The sequence below is a fragment of the Protomyctophum parallelum genome (genome assembly GCF_964188405.1).
Source record: "Protomyctophum parallelum genome assembly, chromosome: 6".
Taxonomy (NCBI): Eukaryota; Metazoa; Chordata; class Actinopteri; order Myctophiformes; family Myctophidae; genus Protomyctophum; species Protomyctophum parallelum.
The window spans coordinates 2,708,370-2,732,185 of record NC_139701.1 but is presented as its reverse complement, the minus strand read 5'-3'; the positions used below and the strand labels follow the sequence as shown (position 1 = coordinate 2,732,185).

The 23,816-nt window shown below is 43.8% G+C and overlaps 1 protein-coding gene across 3 annotated transcripts in view; it reads right to left on the bottom strand.

The window, feature by feature from the left end:
- The window catches only part of alpi.1 (alkaline phosphatase, intestinal, tandem duplicate 1), a 53,801-nt gene extending 37,714 nt beyond the window's left edge, over positions 1-16,087 (bottom strand). The window contains exons 1-2 of one of the 3 annotated variants that reach the window (XM_083766890.1): positions 15,911-16,087; positions 664-789 (exon numbers count right to left, since the gene is read on the bottom strand). In XM_083766890.1, the coding sequence (XP_083623016.1) occupies positions 664-789; positions 15,911-16,073 (289 nt within the window). In that variant the 5' untranslated portion in view covers positions 16,074-16,087. Of the gene's footprint in view, positions 1-663; positions 790-3,659; positions 3,758-4,099; positions 4,259-15,910 lie in introns of those variants that run through there. The other 2 variants (XM_083766891.1, XM_083766892.1) reach the window with 2 other exon arrangements.
- Positions 16,088-23,816: the final 7,729 nt, after the last annotated feature.

The following is a 23,816-nucleotide window of genomic DNA, read 5'->3' as shown; positions in this document are numbered from 1 at the left end:
GTGTGTGGCCTTCCGCTGTTTTTCTTGTTGTGTTTTTGTCTTGTCTTTGATTCAGTTTTGCTGTTTGTGAAGCACATTGAGCATGACAGGCAGCCAGGGGCGTCGCTGACCATTTGGTTTCCCTATACTCGCATATTATTTGTGCTGCCCCCCCCCCCCCTCCCGGAGAGAGCACTGCGTTCTCATGCAGATAGGCTTCTTTCGGCGTTTACGAGCACGCACACATGGTCGTGCGTTATTATGCGGCGGAGCCAGAGAGAATTGTTGTATTGAAGGTCGGCACATTGTGTCGTCCCCCTCGGCGTGTTGCCCTACTACTCGCAGTGCGTATGGCGCGTGTACGTAGCTATGGCGCCTATGGCACCATGCAATTAAGGTTTTATCACTCTCATTATTCTTTTATTAGCCTTTTATACATTTTGTTGATGACATTTATTAGCGTCAAATATTTAATGCTCTGTTGATTCAATAAAATACGTGCCTTTTTGTGTTATCCTTTTAGCCTAAATGTCTGACTGTACCACATTTCTGTCTAATAAAGTATTCAATCAATTACTATTATCATTAAAACTTAAAAAGCAAAAAAGGCAAAAGAGAGACAGAGACAGAGCGAGAGAGAGAGAGTCAGTCCATGTATGTATGTATGTATGTCTCTCGTCCTACCGTCTCCCAGGAACAGGATGATGTTCTTGGCTCGATGCTCCAGGGGGCGGAGCTTGAGCGCGGCGTCCAGTGTCCCCCGAGCCTGAGTGTCCCAGAAGGATGGGTCCTTCTCTCTGACATGCTGCGCTGCTCCATGGAAACACGCATGCATACACAGTACACACAGTTAGACATTGTGGTAGATGTTTTTCTTTGTGTGTGTGTGTGTGTGTGTGTGTGTGTGTGTACGTGTGTGCGTGCGTGCGTACATATTTGCAAGCACACACGTGTACAGGTATGTAGACCTATACTCTATCTAGGTCAGTCAGTGGTTCTCAAACATGTGAATCTGAACAGATGTCATATATGGATCCCCCTTAAAGGAGAATTCCATACTAAAAGGCTTTCTTACCTTTCTTTGTAGTTGTTACATCCCCACCAAAGAGGTCCAGGTGTTATTTTGTGCAAAAGCTCCTTATTGGCTATTTCCCCTACCATAAGCCCTAAATGAATTGCATTGAATTGAATGGGAATTGAATGGGGCTATGGGGTGTTGTGCTAATTCGCTTATTTCCATCGCTCAAAATTATAATTTCTTTGTGTATATCCTCTCTTCATAATGTAAATAATATCCCAAGCGGCACACTTTACTACTTCTTTCGATGGAAATAAGCAAACTAGCATAACACCCCATAGCCCCATTCAATTCCCATTCAATGCAATGCAATTCATTGAGGGCTTATGGTAGGGGAAATAGCCAATAAGGAGTTTTTGCACAAAAAACACCTGGACCTCTTTGGTGGGGACGTAACAACTACAAAGAAAGGTAAGAAAGATAAGAAAGCATTCTAGCATGGAATTCTCCTTTAACAGAACATTTGTGTGTTTCGGGGCCTTAGATTAATCTATCCATCCTATCTCGGCTGCCAGGATTGATCCATATACCTGTGGACCATACGCCGAAGTATTTGATCAGCAGAAAATAGTCCCATGGTTTGTTGTTGTAGAGAAAGAAATGCCGCCATTACGATGCGAGACGAACACAGCCTCCATAGCATGTTGTAGTCCAAACAAACCCCCGTTCACTTGCATTGAACTCATTGAACATTGAACTCCATAGCAGCCCAGACAGAGCATGGCTTGATTTCCGGTTTCGTCATCATAACACGACAGCCTAACACACCAGGTCCGCGACAAATCCGCTCTTTTCAGCGAATTAAACACATTAAATAAATAGCGGGTTAATCACCGACACATGGATTAAATAGCGGGGAACGCGGGTTAAGCAGTAGAACTGTTTTAAAGGGATACTTCACCCTTTTTGCAAAACAATATGTTAAGGATGTTTGGAAGATTTAGAACACTTTCCTGGGGGTCTTTATGTGTGTAATATGTGGTTTTAGATATTTTAGATTTTAGCAGTGTCTCTGATGTCATGGACACTGGGTTCACTTACTTCCTGGACTACAATTCCCATAATGCTTTGGTGCACTGCTCCTCCTTGTGGATAGGGGGAGAGCTGTCTTACTGAGACAACATGTAGTCCAGGAAGTAAGTGAGGCCAGTGTCCATGACATCAGAGACACTGGGCTCACTGCTAAAATCTAAAATATCCAAAACCACACATTAAGACCCCCATGAAATTGTTCTAAATCTTCTAATCTTCGTGTCCCTTTAAACTCCGTTATAATTTTTCAAGATGAACATAATATTATGTTTCCAAAACAGCAGATCTACAAGCTCACATGCAGGGCAATGTTTGAATAGCTGAAGCATAACGTAGGATTAAAGTGGTTAACAACCCATTCAGGACGGGAACCCCTTTTGGTGTTTTAAGCATTATGTTATACTGTAGCTGTTCGTGAAAATGTGGCGCAAATCTTTGAATATATATATATATATTCTTTCAGAGCAAACGCTTTTAACTCAAATCTTTGCTTCTGGGGGGGGGGGGGCCTGGAACAACATTACATATAGTGTTTGGGGTCCTTGACATGGAAATCTTTGATAACCACTGATATGACAGAAAGTTTTTTTCAGAAAACTGTCAGGATTTAGAAGACATTTTGTCAAGCTGCTTCTTTCCTCAGTGGTCGCTTTGAGTACAGAATAAATGCAGCACCACCCCAAGACTCAAGAGAGCAGGAATAACCCATTCTGACCGGGCACCCATTTTGGTGTCAGCATCATGTTATGCTTTAGCTATTTAAAAATAGCAGATCTACAAGCTCATATCGCGCCACCGAGTGGCGCGATACGAGCTTGTAGGTCTGCTATTTTTTGAAAAATCGAAGAATGACTGACATTAGGATTTAGAAGACATTTTGTCAAGCTGCTTCTTTCCTCAGTGGTCGCTTTGAGTACAGAATAAATGCAGCACCACCCCAAGACTCAAGAGAGCAGGAATAAAAGACACACCTGAGGCAATAAGGCACGCCGAGAAAAACCAAGGAAAGACAAACAGTCCGTGACTTTACATAAACAGGTATGGACCGGACACACCAAGACAGAAATACACACACACACGTGTTCGCATGGACAGACACGCACACACTAAACACAGACTCGTCAATTACACCTACACACCTGATTTAACCTTACTCAACCTGGACTGTCTGAAATAAAGCTCAAGTGTATACACGCACGCACGCACTCACACACTCACACACTCACACACTCACACACTCACACACACACACTGCCACTTACACACTCACGTAGACTAGAGTATAATATGTACAAATGCAGTCACACATGTATGCGTGGACACATAATTATGCACATTATTATGCTCCCTTCGCCAACACAAACATTCTCACTTCCCCGGCACTCGCATGCATGCAAGCACGCGCACGGACGGACACACACACACACACACACACACACACACACACACACACACACACACACACACACACACACACACACACACACACACACACACACACACACACACACACACACACACACACACACACACACACACACACACACACACACACACACAGTTTACTCACCACCAGACTCCTGCAGACAAGGTAAAACATTGTCACCGGGTGGAAACCTCATATGTCCAAACCTGTTACTTTTCAGGATTCAAATTCAACCTTAGCAGATCTACAAGCTTAAAAAAAAAAAAAAAAAAAAAACAGCTTGCAGTTCTGCTACTTTTGCATGATGCCATAGCGTGATTTGATGATGCCATAGTGTGATTTCCGCAAAAAAAAACGGGGGAAAAAAAAGTTTAAATATACGGAGATAAGAGGTTTCTGCCCGACACGAACGATAAAAACCTAACATAACCCCGTCCTCTGTCTGTCTGTCTGTCTGTCTGTCCGTCCATCCGTCGGTCCGTCCGTTAAAGCGTCCTGCTTGTCCACCCACAGAGAGGGCCACTCATATCCCTGGCGGCATGCAGCACAGTGCCCGGTGCAGTGTCCAGTCCTGAGGTCCTCACCTTGGCTGTGGTCTGTGGTGGTGGTGGTGGTGGGGCTGGCTCTGCCTGCAGCCATCAGCAATGAGAGCCCGGTGAGGACAATAAGCCCCTGGGCCCTGCACGGTGGTGCCTCTGGCATCCCCCCCCCCTCCCAAAAGCCCAGGACCCCCAGACACACTGCCGTCACTCAACGGAGCTGAAGTCACACACACACAGAGAGAGAGAGAGAGAGAGAGAGAGAGAGACAGAGGGGAGAGACAGAGGGGGTGCTAGAGACGCAGAGAGAGAGAGAGAGAGGGTGTGTGGCTGCAAAGACCTCCGGTCCTGCCTTTTAAAGACCCACTCTGTCTGTGTGTCTGTGTGTGTGTGTGTGTGTGTGTGTGTGTGTGTGTGTGTGTGTGTGTGTGTGTGTGTGTGTGTGTGTGTGCGTGCGTGCGTGTGTAAGGGCCCGCGCCAGCTCATAGGCTCAGAGCCACAGGAAAGAGAGAAGGGAGAGAGAGAGAGAGAGACTGAGTCAGAGAGAGAGAGAGAGAGAGAGAGAGAGAGAGAGAGAGAGAGAGAGAGAGAGAGAGAGAGAGAGAGAGAGAGAGAGAGAGAGAATGAGAAGAGCTTCAAGATAATGGGAGAAAGAGGAAGAAAGAAAGAGGGAGAGAGAGAGAGAACAAAGGAAGACAGCACGAAGGAAGAAAGAGAAAGAAAGAGACATCAGGGAGGAAGAGACATTGAATTGAGTTGAGATTGAATGGGAGAGAGAGAGAGAGAGAGAGAGAGAGAGAGAGAGAGAGAGAGAGATTTGCCAGGACCACACAAGAGCACTCAAGCATCGCAGCGCAGGTCCTTTTTTTTGTGTTGTTTAAAAAAAAGAAGCTTTTGTTCATTTATTTCTAGCTGTTTTCTCCCAGCTTGCCATCTCTCTCTCTCTCCCCTCCCTCCCTCCTGCCTCTCTGGAACGCGTGTGCGATAGAAAGTGGAATAGCTCGCTCTTTGATGTGGTGAACGTATAATGGGTTCCTTTTTATGCGCCCGTTGATTTAGCTGGGAGAGACAGAGAGACAGAGAGAACCCAATTTGTGTTGGCATATATATCATAATATAAATCATAACGGTTTTTCTTTCCATCTCCTTTCTCTTCAGAACCCCCAACCCCCACTGGAAAACAGCCTGGCAAGAGAACGAGAGACAATATTCTCTGGGCTGTTTTTCATGTTAGGGAAGATGGTTTTATTTGCACATAATTTCCATTTCACTAAGTCTCTCATTCTCTCTCTCTCATTCTCTCTCTCTCTCTCTGACATCTTTGCATTAAAACGACCCCAATAACTTCCCCCCGCTCTCTCTCTCTCTCTCAACTTGGACGTGTTTCCGTGGGAAGTAAAGTCGGCGAAGGCATTTTTCATCCATGAGGTAGCAGAGAACAGGACTGCCTGCCCAATGAAAACTGCTTATTTTCCTGTCTTTTCTTTCCTGCTTCTGCCATTTTTTTTTTGCACAAACACAACAGTTTGTGTGTGAAATGAGGTGAGCGGGGCCAACTCTGTTCCGCACAGCCAGGGGGAACGGAATCATGGCCATGGATCCCCCCCCCCCCACTCTCTCTCTCTCCATCTCGCTCTTTCTCTCACCCCGCCCACCTCATGAACGCGTCGAGGCTGCACCTCATTACCGCGCGTATAGCTCCAAGAAGACCTCTCTCGCCTCCTGCCAACCAACGTCGCGCCAAGTTTGCCAACGGGGGGGGATTTGCGGTCTGTCACGTGGGTCCAATCAAGATTCTAATAAAATCGGAGCAGTTATAGTGCCTCTCTGGGTGTAGAGGAGAGCGCAGAGGGGCCTCACATGATGGCGGGCGGGCTCCCCCCCCCCCCCCCACCACACCACACCAAGTGAAAACACTGGCAAGGAAAGGCTTGCGGAGACACGTTCCATTTGTTAAGGGATCCATGCCCGGAGAGGGAAGGGGATTTGCGCTGCATGGGAAAACGTCGATTCGGTTTCCGCCGAGACAAGTGTAAACAGCTGGTGGCTGTTTCTGGTCTCAACGTGGATGATCCAATCATCGGGAAGATAAAAGGTTGCTTATAGGCGCCTTTGTTTGGTTGATTACATAGACAGCTTGGAGGCTCACAGGAGCCGTGTAGACTTATGGGAATGGAAGCGGCTGGTGTTGTTTAGCTACCTATACCACCACCACCACAATAACATTAGTTATACTGTACAGCTCCCTCCAGAAAGCAGCTTTCTGTCCTTATACACCTGTCTAGCTCACTGGAACTTTCTGCCCCTGCATCTTTCATTAGTATGTGCTGGAACGTTTTGCCCCGGCCTGCATCTTTCACTAGGATGTCCTTGTTGGAAGGCCGCGGTGGGACACCCTCGGGATTGATTCGAGGTTTATTGGCTGGGACTTCCTTCATGGTCTCCTAGTCCAGTGGTTCTCAACCAGTGGTCCGGGGACCACCAGTGGTCCTTGAGGGGGTTCCAGGTGGTCCCCAGCTAAATGATGGAGAGTTGGCAATGGTAACCAGTGGTCCTTTTTTTTTGTTTGTTTTTTATCCCACGATTTTGCGACCCATTTTTTTCACCCAGTGTCAATTATCTAATGTAATCCGGGGCGATACACCTCCTCTGCCAACCTGGGGGGGCAGCGGACTGACCTCATGCTTCCTTCTATGCATGAGGAGTCCAAGCTGCTTCTTTTCACCTGCCAGGGGAGAGTTTCTCCAGCCGGACGTAGCGCATGGAAGGAACACGTTATTCCGACCAGTTCCTTTCCCCTCCATCAGGCATACAAATTTGTATACGAGGCTAAATGTCATCAAATGGCGGTCCGTGGTTCAACTGCCGAAAAATAATGGGCCTTGATATGAAAAAGATTGGGGGGGGGGGGGGGGGGGGGAGTCCCGAGTTCCTTGGTCCGAGACCGTGTCAAGACCGAATCAAATTATGGGCGAGACCAAGACAAGACCGAGTAAATGGACATGTGGACTTGAGACAGAGACCAGGACTTCCAGGGACCTCCGTAGGGCAGGCTTCAGGGTCCAGCATTCACAGCCATTATGGGAGAAAGAACAATACAGTTGCAGAGAAGATGAGCTTTACCTAAATCCCAGAGTGGACGTAGAATACGCACATCGACAGGCTGGGTGCATGGGTTAAAGAAACTTTAGTAGATATTGGATGGAGCCCGCACACCACAGGTAAGACGTTCTTTATTAAGAACGTCTTTCTTGTACCTGTGGTGTGCGGGCTCCATCCAATATCTACTTTACCTGAATCCCAACAGTAGATTTACAGTTCACTCTCTTGTGCACACACACAAAAAGGCAAACTTAAAACGTCCATAGGGTTTGGCTGCCATATGGCGTCACGTGGGGCGCACACAAAGCCAGGTGTTGGAGGGGCTAGCGCCCCTCAAAAATACAGGAAGAATAACGGATCTACCAGCTCTGTGAGCTCTTGTAGATCTGCCATCATCACTATTTGCCATATGAGGAAGTAAATAGGGCTCAGCAAATGGATATTGATCTTTGGTTGTTTCAATGTTCACAAGAATGCTTTGTGAGACTATAGTTGCCACTGCTTTATAATATTTCTTCTTGAACAAAGTACTCGCTTCTCTTTCAGTTCCATGTCATATTTCCCTATCTTCTGAATCTTTGTTGTCTGCTCTGCCCTGCATGCACATGAGATTTAATTTCCTTTGTGTTTCATGCATGGATGTTTCTGTGAATAAAAAAAGAGAGATAAAAGAAATGGCACAATAGCGCGACAGGCTTCAAAGTGCCGCAAGGCGTGAAGGGACCGAGGAAAGGCTTACGGTGGCGTATATGCATCCCCAAAAACGTGCCGCCCTCGTTCCCCTGCACGTTTGTGACTGAGCAGAGCACTGCTTAAGCTCGCACAGGTTTACTCACTATAGTGAGTCAGTACACTTCAGAACCCTTTCATTGCAGCATCTGGATCCTGTGTTTGATGCCACTAAAACTAAATTACAAAGGGCAAAGGTTTAAGGGTTCCCCATTCTCCCCCACCACTCAGAGCTTTCTCAGCTTCCTCTCCAGCAACCTATGGATGCTGTGAATCACGGCGGTTAGACATAGATTACAGCTCACAAAGGGAAATGTTTCGGTTGAAGCTGTCGAGACAAGGCCGCGGAGTGTGGGTGGCAGTGGACCACACAGCCCTGCTTTCAAAGGACGGGCCAGAAAATGAGTTTTTCCCACTTCATTTCCAGGATGGGCTTTTGAAGGTCTGACGTATATTATTGTACTTCATTGCATGGTTGTGCCGTGCACCGGAAACAGCCAATGTACGAGCTCACAACGCATGGCCACGCAGCGTGCCACCAACCCAGTAGACATTAAAGGAGCATGTAGGAGCCATGCATTGGTTTATTGTTGTTGATATGCTTTGCTTAGGTTGGCTTAGGCTGACATATTTGGTCAATGCAGCAAAGGTCGTCATGAATGGGACTCGAGCACCCGACACGCTGTCAGGCCAGAGCCTATATGTGGCATGTATTGTACCTTGACCACTTTATTGTTTTGATTGCTGGAATTATGTTGCTATACGTTTGAGCACCCTTAGTTAGTTCTTTGTGTTGCTGTAATAAACTCTCAAAACGCATTTAGACAGGAAACACTCACGTCAAAGTAGATTGACCATTTATTGCAACAAATTGTATACAGTTAAACTTAAACATACAACTTGAATGCATTTTAATCTTAAAGCCTGCATGCATAGAACATGAATCTATAGTTTACTTCAGAGCCATGCACACGAGAATTCCAGTTCAACATTAAGGTTTACACATTTAAGCAGTACATAAGTATTTGAGCCTATAATATATAGCCAGACTTTGATCAAAAGGTGAAGGCTGGGGTGATTGAGGCAAGTTTGGCAGCAGCAGCAGCAGCAGTGTCTGTGAGACTGCCTTGTTGAGGGAATGAGGCGTGATTGGAGTATGGAAGTGTGACGTCATGATCAGCTGAGATGTGAACTAGAAAAAGTGCCCTTCTGGGCACAGGTCTCCACCAGGATGAGCAGATGTGAAAAATTCCAGGCAAAGGTTTTTCCTTGGCCTCTAGGGAGTTGGCATACAAAGTTATCCACAGATCCGTGCAGTTAGAGGTAAAAACACTTTTCGGCCAGTTATAGCGCCACCTTGAGGCTGAGTTGAAATTGTTCATGTGGCATTTCGTCCTCGGCCTAGTGGGAATGTGCGTGCACAATTTCACGGAAATCACGCGATGTGTTCATGATTTGCAGCATTTTGTTTGAAACTGAGCACTCCTGTGAACTTTGGAAGCCAATCTTAACCAATCAGGATGGAGTCTGAGAAATCTGAAAGACGGGTTTCGTTGAATGGCTCTAGGGAGACTGTGTACCAATTTGCGCGATGTTTGGACAAAATCTGTAGGTGTACTGTGCAAAAACTTGTTTTGCACAAAGCGGCCTCCTGGTGGCGCTATAACAGGCCGTTCTGGAAAGTTTGGGGAAGAGGTTCATCGTTGGCATCCAGGGAGTGTGTGTGCAAAATTTGGCATCGACCGGGTTAACGGTGGCTGAGATTAGCTGCTCACGGACACACACACGGACACACACACGGACAGACGGACACACGGACACACGGACGGAGAGGAGTGCAAAACATACTCTCCCCCCATGCCTTCGGCCTGGTGGAGACAATGACGAATAGGAAGCTATAGGCTGATTGATACAAATGCAATCAGCTGACTGACAGCTGATTACAGTTTAGGCATGCAGATTAACGTGTCCCTGTATGAACTAACGACATGATTCATTTGTCTGGAACTCTGGATCCATCTTTTAAGCGGAACATGTCGGTCAGTGACCTATAGTTTGGTCACCTCTTCTGCAGTGCATACAGAGCACTTCACCTCATTTTAAAGGGTAAGATCACTTTTTTAGAGGTTTGGGTTGTTTTCTTACCTTATTATGGGCAAACTAGTCCAGTCCATGAATTATTTCGCTCTGTTGTGTTGTTTATTAGAAATGTAAGAAATACAAAATAGGGTCCATTGACTTCCATTGTAACAGGGAAACAGCTCTCAAAGTCACTCTTTTAGCACATAAATGAACGCAACAAAAGCTGCGACATCAGGAAAACTCATGCATGTTTTATTTTTAATAAAAAAATGTCTTTGTCTTGTTTTGACTAATTTGTGTAGAAAGAAGATCCGGTATAGGTATGCCTACGCCGACTGAATCACTGCTGTTTGCGTTGAGTAAAGAACAATCTGATTGGACCAAAACTGTACACCACTCCTGAAGTGTATTATTGGCGTAAAAAAATGAATTTGATCTCGTCCGCATACAAAACATACACAATGGACGTGTTTGAGGGAGACACTTTAGATTAGAAGAAGTGTCTGTGTCTGGGACTGCTCGTATGCGAGGCTGCATCTCAAACAGAGTGGAGACTTGTTTACAAACGAAACCTCGCAAGATGTCCCTGCGAGAGTTGGGAACACACCGTAGTACTGCTTCAGTCTATCTCCGACTAAAATAGTAACTTTATAAATCTATCTTAAAAGACGAAAATAAACTGTCAGAATCAGCTTTTGTTGCATTGGTTCATGTGCTAAAAGAGTGACTTTGAGAGCTGTTTCCCCGTTACAATGGAAGTCAATGAGCGACTATTTTTCATTTCTTATTGCTAATAAACATCACAACGTAGCGAAATAACTCATGGAATGGAATAGTTTGCCCATAATAAGGTAAGAAAACAACCCAAACCTCTCAAAAAGTGGTCTTACCCTTTAACCCCATTTTCATGGAAATGGTCCTCCTCAGTAAAGCTCATTGTAAACTGGCACAATTTCCATCTACTCACTCTGGGTCTCAATGGTGCGTGGGCTATGGACTATTTTTGGGTTAAACTAAATGTTATTTTTGAGCGGCTCCAAGTAGAGCGTGGCTTTGTGTGTGTTTGTGTTTAAAAGGTTATAGTTAATATCCATAGACTATTTGTTTAGTAACAGTGGTTTACTTGTCTCTCTAGCTCTTAACTGAAAATTCACTTCCAGGTGGGTTGCTAATGTAATCCAGGTTCCAGGTTTGATTGCCAGCTCCTCTTGGCTATGTGTCCTTGAGCAATACTCTGAACCCCTTTACCTTAACTGCTCCCAATGAGCAGGTTGTGGCCTTGCATGGTTCTGTCCGCAATCGCTGTGTGAATTGTAAGTACATTGTGAAGCGCATTGGAGAAAAGCGCTATTTAAATGCAGTCCATTTACCATTACTTTTAACCCATTCTGAACGGGCACCCATGTTGGTGTTGGCATCATGTCGTGCTTTAGCTATTTAAAAATAGCAGATCTACAAGCTCATATCGCGCCACCGAGTGGCGCGATACGAGCTTGTAGGTCTGCTATTTTTGGAAAAATCGAAGAACGAACCATTACCATGCATGTCTAACTTAGGCGCTCACTCAGAGATGGTGTGTGCACTGTGCATGGCCTGCGTGTCTCTGTTGCTTTCAACGGATGACTGTGTGACTGTGTCTGTGTTTGTTTGACTTGGCACGAGGAGAAAGGCCCGACTTTGTCTCTGTCTCTGAGAGGAGTGACAGAAAATGAGATGAGCAAAGCTACCAGACAAACAGAGAAAGATGTGGAAAGACAACTGGCGCTCTCGCCTCGGGCAGAGAAACAACTCCCAGCTCTCGTTATTACATACACGTAGAGAGAGAGAGAGAGAGAGAGAGAGAGAGAGAATTCATCCATTTAAACAGGGCACATAAACAGTGATGGAAGTACTAATTCATTCATTGATACCTGGTGCGACCTATACGTTGTTTTATCTTCGATCAATACGGATGCTACCTCTGTGTCTCATTAGTTATTGCTATACATGTAGCAACAGCATTATCTAATCTATAAAAACAAATTAAGGTGTTAATTAGAATCGGCCTCAGGTATCAATTAGGTTTAAGTAGAAATATCAATACCACAATGCCAAGTGAAGGTCCCGTATTCAAAATGACCTGACCTTGACCTGACTAAAAGTATTTATTGGCATCAAAATGTATACGTACCAAAAGTAAATTAGGCCTACTCAATATGAAAAATAGCAGATCTACCAGCTCACGAAGCTGATTTTGCAGATATTTTCAAACAGCAAAATTATATACAGTAGGGCTGAAAGTGGTTCACGTTTGTTTTGTAATAGTAATCCAAATCTACAAAGTAACTAGTTACTGACGTTTTCAAATAGTTGTAATGGAGTGAAAATATATTGTCACTGGTGACTGGTCATAAATGACGTAAAGCTATATGTATACAGCATTGCTGTTGGGAGGCTGGCTGTAAAAGGGGCTTTTTTATGGAAGGCACACACTGCCTGTTTTAGGGGGACAATAATAAATGAGGCACCGGCCGGGAAACGCACGTCACGTCACAAGGCGACTGTCAAAGCCGCCAAGCCTGTTAGTCACTTATACCTAAACATCAAACGGAACTGGGGCTGAGACGGGCCTCCACGTCTGTGCGTAATTGGACCCATAAAGGAAATGAGGTTAGTGGACATGTGTGTGAAAGAGAGGCACGCACGCACGCGCACACACACACACACACACACACACACACACACACACACACACACACACACACACACACACACACACACACACACACACACACACACACACACACACACACACACACACACACACAAGATTAAAGAGGGAAAATGTGTGTATGTCTATGTATGTATGCTGTATGTAGCCTACTGTATAATGAGAGTGAAAGAGGGAGCAATAAAAGATAATTTGTGTATGATCTATAGCGTTGCATGTACTGTACACAGTGAAATCCTTAGAAAATGTTCGGAGAGTGTATTCTAATGAAATAGAAAAATAATTTGCATATTTGCTTTATCTTATATGCATACAAATAAGATAAAGAACAGCCATGACGACACACTAACTTTCCTTAGAAACGGGGCATGTGCAGTGAGGAACGTTCAGAAATAGAGGGGGGGGGGGCATTATTTAGTATCATTTTTTATACAATGTGTGGTGCGGTACGGTACGGTACGGTACGGTACGGTACGGTACGGTATATCTACAGCTATTCATCAAGTAGGGGTTCAAGTTCAACTAGAGGATTATGGTGTTATGGATTAACAACGCACACTGACTCACTACACCCCTAACTTCTATCCTCGCGTCCGGTTCGACACAAACTTTCTCACCGGCTTTGACGTTTCCGACCACAATACAAAGGCAAAAGTGCAATCTGGAGCTTTACTGGCACTGCATCTCTGCATGCTTCAGCCAGGACAGCTCTGTCCTGGTGGAGAATTCGGGTATTCCTCATGCAAAAAAAGAAAAAGGAAAAAAAAAAGACCATTTTATTGTCAGAATGTTAGGAAGATTGTGTGACTTGTGAACAATTGGTCAATATTTAGTTCAGTGACCACCACGGAGCCAAAGAATCCTTCAGAAGCTGTGTTCACAATTCACATTCACTCCCCCATTGGAACTAATAGGCCTACTTCCGGTCTCCTAAAGTGGCGACGTCGACCTGCGTCACACAGATGTAGAAAGGCCAGTTGGGCTGTCTTGCTCTTCTATTTGTCTTGGTTCAGACTCTTAACAGCTCAGTCCGTGGTGGCCGATGCTGCGGTTGAGCGGCAAGTTTTGGACATAAGACGGGACGAAAAGCTAAACAGCAATTAAGGGCAGAAGGGAGTACCGCACCACACATTGTATAAAAATGATACTAAATAATGGCCCCCCCCCCCCCCCCCCTCTATTCTGAACGTTCCTCACTTAATGGAGATGCACTGGACATTCCAACATGCCGAACTAAGAGATGCAAGAAAGAACAATGTGCAGACTCTTAAAAAATTGTGGATTTTATATTTGTGTTACCGTATATATATGTTATTGGATTTTCAGCTAGGCAATTACATTTTAGATTTGAGGTTTTATATTGTAATCAGCAAAATAATTGATTGACGTTTATTTTAATGACACGTGTGAATGGTAAATGGTGCATTTATATCCAAGGCGCTTTACATAGATTGTGCATTACATGCATTACATTCACCAGTCACACACACACAGTCATACACTGATACACTGACGAAACCATGCAAGGCACCAACCTGCATGCTCTTCAGGAGTAGCCTGGTTAATAAACCAGACTAATATCGCACGGACCGCGGGATATTAGTCTGGGGAGGCTCAGCTTGGATTTCATTTCCAGGGAAACATTTTCTCTTTGACGCAATTGGTCAGAGCTACTGTCAGTCAAAGGTCTCAACTCTCAAGCATTGAAAGTCACTGTACCAAAGCCCGCCCATATTGCATACCGTGTCCCGATTGGCCGCCCACATTCTCTGGTGTAGGAAATGGGCGCACAATTGAGCCTCTCCAGACCGAAATCCGCCGGCAGGCAATTTATTTTTGCCAACGGCTGATTCGGTCTGGTTTATTAACCAGGGCTACATCAGGAGCAATTAGGCATTCAGCGTCTTGCTCAAGGACACTGCCACACTAACTCTGGGGTGTAGTCCATTAAACTTTAAAACATCGGTGATCATGCTCAAACTGCTGAATAAACATAAACAAACATAAACTTGCTTTGTTCCTGACTTGCATCATTCGTGACCAGTGCGGCGCAGCAATTAATAATTCACGCATTGGACCGTAACAGCACTTCGAGTTAAATTAACACTAAATATTTTACTGTGTGAGAGAGTGAGCAATATTCGAAGACAGTGAAGGCGAACAGAGAGGGACAGAGTGTACTGTGTGTGTGTGTGTGAGAGGAATTGAGTTTACGCATGTGCATCTGTAAAATAGGGTGTTTGTTGTAATAGCTTTGGGTTGTTCTCTAGGTGATGTCAGAAGACGCACATGTTGCGGAGCTATAACTTCATTTCAACGTGCAGTGTGTAGTGTACACATCACCTCATAAACACAGCCTTTCATGTGAACCACAGGATGACCACATGAAACATGTTGCTTTTTGGTTCTCAGACCTATGCTCTGGTGCAACGGCCACATGAGGAGAGTTCATTTAAATCAGTGCTTCTCCAGTGTGTTTCATTACAAGGAGGACCCTCATCATAACTCAGAGGTGCCGTCTTTTCCACCGGTTCTAGAACTGGCTCTGTCAGTGACGTAACAATTAAGTTGATTCTAACCCATATATGTCAAACTCAAGGCCCGGGGGCCAAATCAGGCCCGTGAATGAATTATCTTTGGCCTGCGGGATGATATTTAATTAGTATTAGAACTGGCCCTCTGGTGTATTGCACGGACCACCATAATACTACAAGTCCCACAATGCACTGCGAGTGCATTGTCACGTATCGAGGGCCCGCAAGCGCAAGCATGCGTCTTCTCTTCACTAGTATTGATCAGCAGTGTTGTTCACTTGTTGTCAACTTTCAGCTACCCCTCTCCCAAAAATGGCCCGTGTGTTTAAACACAGTCCGGCCCTCGACTTGTACCAATTTCTTTATTTTGGCCCTCTGTGTATTTGAGTTTGACATCCCTAATCTAACCCCTCGCTACCCCCCGCTAATGGATTCTGAGATAGAGTTGCTCCCATGTACCAGACCGGTATCGAAGAAGTACTGCCTAAAATGCAATCCCAATTATATGTCAGACTATACTATACCATTCCAATACCATACAATTTATCAATTTAAAGTACATTGTTGTTATTGTTGTTGTTGTGCACTACTGTTTACTTTACTAACAATTATTAATGGATAGGTTTTCATTACGCGTTGTAGGCTACTATAGGTATATCGCATTGTGAAAGAAATAAAGTGGCTCGGCACATGACTCACCTGTGCAGCTGTGTCCGACGAGGACAATCATGCACATGGCCGCTAGCATCGTCTTCCTCCCTGAACCAGAGCAGTACCTCTCCTTCTTTCTGTCCGTCGTCTGACTGGCGCTGTACTTTATTCTTTTTTCTGATTCAATAATAATTCTCATTCTACATTTCATATTTCACCCCCATTTGTCTTCCACTGCTCTGCTTCGCTCCGCTCTAAAAAGCCCAGAGCTGCAGCAGTGGCCCCTTACACCCCCCCCCCCCCCCCCCCCCCCCCCCCCCCCCCCCCCCCCCCCCACAACAATGGCTGGCCAAGTCTCCTGCCTCCCAGGAATACAGAAAAGTAATAAATGACCCACGCTGAATAGAAAGGGGGTGTGGGGGGGGGGGGGTGTTTCAACCATTTCCACCCTCTAGCCTTGGACTTGCATCTTTTGTTTCAGGGAGAAGACAGTGGAGGACACACACACACACACACACACACACACACACACACACACACACACACACACAACACACGCAAGACAGTGGAGGACACACACACACACGCAAGACAGTGGAGGACACACACACACACACACACACACACACACACACACACACACACACACACACACACACACACACACGCAAGACAGTGGAGGTAGCGTTTGGTTGGTTTTCACCACCAACTGTCACTGTTGCACAGCCTAACACACGCACACTGCATATCGGATTTTTGAGTGTGACAGTACAGTACAGTACCGTGACAGTACAGTACAGTATAGTACAGTACAGTAGAGGGACCCCCTGGGGACCCCCACACGGTAACTCTGTCATTTCTCAATGATTTTGGACGCGGCGCGGCTCGCCGGGAAACCGGGCCCCACCCCCCCACTCACTTCACTGCACCACTCACTTCACACAGGTGTCATTTTTATTATTAAATATTGAAATCGTGAAAATAGTCGATCTAGAATTAAGTCACGCTGTCATGAGCTATTTTTTCATTCATTTACAAGAGAAAGCATTCAAAGTTGAAATATGGTGATACGAGTTCTCTGCCGGACAGTGACTGCAGCCCCATATCGTCACTGTCGGGCAGAAAAACTCTCATTTCCACATTTTAACCTTTTGTGTATATTTTTTTCATACAATCTACAAATGGACGTGTTGCATTTGCATCAATACTGTATAGTATAATACAAATGTATTTTTCTGTTTTGTTTTTAGACCAGCATCAAACAACATAAATGTTGCACACACAATGTATACAACACCACTTAAAGGTATATTCAGTGATTTCACTTAATTCAAATATCACTTATTTTTTTGTTTTGTTGTGATAATCCTCCCTACTATAGAGTGTGCTGGCCATATAAGGAGTTCCTCCCTGTCCCCAGTTAACCCCTGGGGGTCAAAAAACCTTAGGTTTCGTTTTTGACTCTCTATCCTGATTGGACGAAAGGCTGGGTCCCACAGCCAAAAACGAAACCTAAGGTTTTTTGAGTGAAATCACTGAATATACCTTTAACTAACCCCCACTGACGACTCTCGCAGGAAAATAGCAGATATACCAGCTCACAATGTGTCACATTGGTGAAGTATTGTGAGCTGGTATATCGGCTATTTTCAGCAAAGGAGTACCAGGGTAGGGTGATAGAAAAGGAAATGGTATAGAGCTCTGGTCAACCATGTATAGGGTTTAAGTGGTTACGGTACGGTATTGTTGTTGTTGTTTACTGTACGTTTGAATAACGTAACGTGATGGAAAAAGTAGGTTACTCACATTTAAGTAAAAGTATCAATACTGCAATGTAGAAATACTCTGTTACAAGTAGAAGTCCCGTAATCAAAATGCACTTGAGTAAAAGTACTGTGTAGTGCGCGCACAGTCAGCGCACACTACACACTACACACTACACACTACACGTTTTTTCCTTCGTTTTTAGCCATTGATAACCTTAGCCCTGAAGCCAAAAATAGCAGATCTAAAAGCTTATATACACATGTATATAGGACAGGGAGAGAGATTTATGAGCTATAGCAGGTAAAAACAATATGAATGACAAGATGGAAGAGTGATTGAGGCAGGGGAGAGCCATGCTCCTCACAAAAGTATCAATCAAAAACTAATGGATTCCAGCTGTAAACGGCTCACCTGACATGACCCAACAAGAAGGAGCAGAAAATAATGAAAGAAAAGGGGGGGGGGGGGGGGAGTGACTAAATACATTTACTCAAGTACAAATGGTAAATTGTGCATTTATATAGCGCCTTTATCCAAGGCACTTTACAGAGAGCGTGCATTACATTCACCCATACATTCATACACCGATGGCAGCGGAAACCATGCAAGGCACCAACTAGCACATCGGGAGCAATTAGGGGTTCAGTGTCTTGCTCAAGGACACTTCGACAGTAACTCTGGGGGAGCCCGGGTTCGAACTGGCAACCTTGCGGTTACCATCCAGGCACTCTACCCCTGAGCCACCGCCGGTACTTAAAACCTCTTGAGCCCCATTGCCCCGCCGGCGGGGGCAGCGGCTGTCTACCTCTGAACAGCGCTCAGCGGGTCAATGGAGACCCAATTCGATGTCAATACATCTTCAAACAGCCTGAAATTGGCTTTGAGGTGCAGTTGTTCCCCCATTTTTATATACTTTAATTTAATTTGAAAATAGATGATATACAAGCTCAGAAAGTTAGAAAAAAAACGTGTGAAATGGGACATTCTGCACGAGTACTATTACCGTTGGTGCACTACTATATTTTGATGCCATATACTTGTTGCCATGTTCACGCATCTTTATACTATATCTTAGGTACCATGTGTAAATAAATATGTATTGTAAATATGTATTTTTGTTTGTTATCTCGTCTGATCTCCTTCCCTCTTTATTTATTTTCTGTGGAGCAGCGATACGGTGGGAACTATGCAGTCAGTATGCACGCAAAACACATTTCACCCACATTTTTCTTTGTAAACCTGTGATGTGACAATAATTCTGATTCTGCATGATTCTGAAAATAAATAAATACGATTTTAAAAGATGAAAGAAATAGTATTTCTCTATTGTGGTACTGCAATAGCAATAAAAGTATACTTTGTCCACCATGACTGCTAAAGAAAAGTTGTTATTTTAGCTACAGTACAGAGGCCATCAGAGCTAAACCTTCCAACCAAACGAAGAGAGAAGATTAATGTTAGCTTGGTGTGCTAATGCATGAAACAGCGATTTCCACAACGCAGCGGGGAAACAAAGCCGGGAGTGGAGAATAATAGAAAATCCCTCCAAAAACGCTTGTCGTCACTCGCTCGCTCGCTTTTGTTTAGCTTTTTTCCGCTGGCTCACTCAGACGTGGTGGGTCCATTTCTTTTTCCTGCACGTCCGTCCAGCCGTGACCACGCTGGAGGAGGGACGTCACGCCGAGGAGGTGCACGGGAGGTCCAGCGCGGAGCCTGAGGTCAGACGTGGGGTTTATTTTCACAGGCACCGTTGCTGTGGGGCCAAAGCAGGGCGCTTGTCCAAAAACATCCTCCACACTGACCTCCATGCCCTGCAGGTGCTGGCCAGACATAGCCGAGTCCAGCATCCTACAACACTTTCCCCCTGGCTGCCTGTATCTACCCTGTGCGTTATTACCCCTAATAACTTTCTACAGTATATGAATGTTGAATATACCACGTACTTTCTATGAATGTTGAATAACTCAGTTCTTTGGTAAATGAATCCCCTAGCCTACTTGACCATACCACAGCGTCACACAACAGTATGAAAAGCAGCAGGGCCACAAGCTTGAAACGTATGTGGAGCGACACGTTTTGAGCTTGTCGATCGGCTACGGACGTTTTTGAATGTGAATGTTGAGTAAATAACCGTTTTGAACATATGAGGTTTCCACTGCCGACGGAGACGATATTATAAACTGTATTATTACCCCTAACTGTAACACTGAACTCTACAGTGAGTTTTAGGACTTGATTTATGAGTAATGCATACTTAAATAAATGTACCTACTGTATGTGATTTTCAAGATAATGCCCTAAAATACTGAAATAGTCAGTGATTACCAAACCTGTGGGTCGCATAAGGGTATTGCATGTTAGTGGGCTCCCAAATAATTGGCACTAAGATTTTAATGCTAAACTATAACTATAACGTGTAATTCGAATGTTGTAAAAAGTGTTTTCATTACGTTCATAAATTTATAAGAACCTAAAAGATACTGTGATGGTTCCATTATTGATCCAAGCCGCAATAACACAGGTTCCGTTCGATTGGTGGGTTCGGCTGCCGTGTTAAGTGGTCAGATGGGTGGACCCATGATCCAGGACATGTCAGGAATCCCTAATATATGTGAAACTTTAAATGTATTCTTGACCACGATTGTGACCTTGACCTTTTGACCCTTACGACTCAAACCTTTGAGGCAGTGTACTTATAATTGGGAATATTTTATTAAAATCTGCCAGTAGTTTTTTTTTTTCAGATGTGACCTTATTAGCAGAGTGGCTCAGGAGAGGAGGTAATTGTGCTACAGTTTCCATTTGAAGTAGAATATTAAAAAGGTACAATATTTGTAGGAAAGTCAAACTACAGTAGGCCTACATCGGATATCGAACAAGCTTTTGTTTGACCAATGAAATGTTGCAATCTACATGTACTGCCTTTTCGCATTTGATGAGGAAACGTAGTTTAGTCAAATCCGTGCTGCATTTTTGCATGGCACTGCATGGTGTGCAAACACTTTACAGCCTGGCAGGGAAAACAATATAGTTTCACTGTCTAGCTTTAAATGATTCACTTTATTTCCATGGATACAATTAATTTTATTTTCAACAACATGATTGGCTGACTTTCAAAAACATGATCGGCCTTGAGCCTTGCTAAAGATGACTAGATTGTGTGTCAGAGTGCATAGTCATTGAAATTAAATTGCTCTGGGAGTAGTGGTTCTCAAACGTTTTTTTGTGCCAAGGACCCCCAAATTGAAATTGATATATATATATATATTTGGCAGAGGACCCCCATCTGAAAAGGTTTTGGGCTAGGGACCCCCAGAACGTTAAAACAAACAAACAAACAAAAAACATTCAATATCGATTTAATAATACAAATTAAAAAATTCCAGATGTACATGTGCTCACATCTGCTATATTTTATATTTTATACCAGATTATTTGTTGTTGTTGATCGTTTTCTGTCCAGGGTCTAAGTCCTGGTTGCTATGACACCTACAATGCTTGACATTGACTGTCTGTGGATTGATATCACTGATGTCTCACCAGGATATATATAATAAATAATAAATAAATAAATAATGTACTCACGGTCTGAGCCTGAGGCGGCCGTCACAGGGGACGTACAGTACAGGCCATACAGCATGAGGGGTGCCCAAAATATCCTGATCTACCAGTAGATCACAAAGGCTGTTAATCCATTCTGACCTGAGATCAGATTCATACGAGGTTTCCACTGGACACACACTAGTCTGATTAACCCATTCTGACCTGAGATCGGATTCTAGAAATGTCAGTCGCTCTTCGATTTTTCAAAAATAGCAGACCTACAAGCTCGTATCGGGCCACTCGGTGGCGCGATATGAGCTTGTAGATCTGCTATTTTTCAATAGCTAAAGCATAACATGATGCCGACACCAAAATGGGTGCCCGTTCAGAATGGGTTAAGGTCGATCACATGACATTCCCCTAAATATATAATAATACTAAATATTCTTTTGGCATCTGCCACTTGAATTAAGGTGACTTGATTGATCAAAAAAGGGCCTGTCAGCTAAAAACCCACAATGCAATAATTGCACACAAAGTCACAAACATCAGTAGCATTAAGGTTATTTAAAAGAAAACCCCAACCAATTTCACCCCCCCCTCTATTTCCCATTCTAAGTGCGTTTGTCTCATATTATATGTACTGTAACGCTATTTTAAAGCCCACTCAGGTACATTTTTTAACTATTTTGGTGGGTAGATCTTGTTGAGCTGGTCAGATTGAAAGTAGCCTCGGACGGAAACCCAGACGTTTATTGAAAGTAGCTCTCAATTCAGAAAAGCGTGGGCACCCCTGGGGCATACAGTATAGTAGCCTATACTGTAACTCCATTGAACCACGTACTGTACATCCTATGTACATTGTTGATACTGGGTCCCCTCCTTTGTTTAGCTTTGCTGAAAATAGCCAATCTACCATCTCACAATGTGGCACGTATACACTGCGAGGCATTGTGAGATTGTAGATCTGTTATTTTTGGAAAATATTTGCCTATTTTTTGCTGATTGTTCACTTGTTATGACATGCCCAGAATAGGACCTATTAACATACCCTAGGCCTAAGCCCTTAAAGCCCAAAGTGCAGTAAAGTACATTTTTGGACACACTGGATTATTTGTCAGTATTTATATTGAGGTTGCCTCAAGAACAGATATCATATAATTTATAGTACAATGTCATTTATATACCGATAACCCTTTTGGTGGGCCAATATTGACACACTTTGAAGTCGGTTAAAACATATTGGCCTAGATTTTGAAGGTGCGTTTTACCTATGGTAATACATAAATTGGCCTCGCTCTGCGCACATTCGTATTATGAAAGGCATATAGGCCCGTGTTGAACGCACTCGGCCCGTGTTGAACGCACACACATTATGGCATACGGCGTTCCTGAATATTTTAGCATTGTGGGAGTGTCCATATGTTAATTATTTTCGCTTTGCGCAATTTGCTATTAAGCCCCTTGACCTAAAGACACTCAGCGCATAACGATTAGACGTGGGTCTGACCACCTCATAAACGCAACAAGCACTGTTTGATTTTACACTTGAGCGGCTCTGGGAGGCTGGTACAGTGTTGCCATGTCTGTTTATTATAAGCGGCTTCTTTTTCTGTAAAGTTGCTTGTAAATATTGGTAGTTGTACTATTTTGTGGTTGCTTTTCTTGTTTCTAAAGTGGTTATTTGGGCTTTTCTCCTAATGTTGTTTAAACCAGTGATCCTCACACAGCACATTCCCATGTCAAGGATCCCCAGATGAATGCATTTGCCCAACTAAGGACGGCTAATCCAAAAATTAAATAAAAAAATTCCAAGATTACTTTTGAAAATAGCAGATCTATACCAGTTCACAATGCATCACATTCATTCATTAAAACTATGAACTCTGACTGCAGGGGGATATATATAATGATCATTATAACAATGTGCAAGAACATATTTAAAAAGAAGGAAGAACTTTATATTTGTGGACAATCAAAATATGTTTTTTTATTTTAATGTGGTGTCATTAAAAATTAATCTGGATATGGCAGACTCACTATCTAGAAAATAAAAACATGGCACTTCATTTAAAATAGGTTACAGACCCCTGTTATATGCGCTTATTTTTATAGACCTATTTACTTGTTTCTATGAGACATAGACAGCCTCGTTTTGCGTCTTTTTTTTTTTTTAAATGTTGAGATTAGAAACGGCCATAATTCTTTCATTTCTCAACCTTAAAAATAAATAAAAACATCTCCATAATCCGTGGGAAGTTTGCTTTCATATGCTGTATCACACCCGATTCAAGTCTTCTTCAATAAAATGCTACGAGCGAACTCAGCGAAGACCATACCATCGGGGCCACAGCATTACGCAGCACGCATTCAACTCATTCCTTCGTCGTGACTTGAATGAAATCAAATATAATAAACGTTATTTTACTGGTGTTTTTCAATAGAAACAAATAAAGAGCGTGTGTAGGCTACTGTGTGCAAGTGCAACAGTGCATATACATGCATGCACTAGGCTATATTTCTTCCGTGTCGGGATGGTGATTGAGCTCTTCAAGTTCACAGCCCGTTTGTCTTTCATAAAAAAACGTTGATATTAGCCTATAAACACTCATGGTTCTCTCATTTCTCAACCGTTTTATTAAAT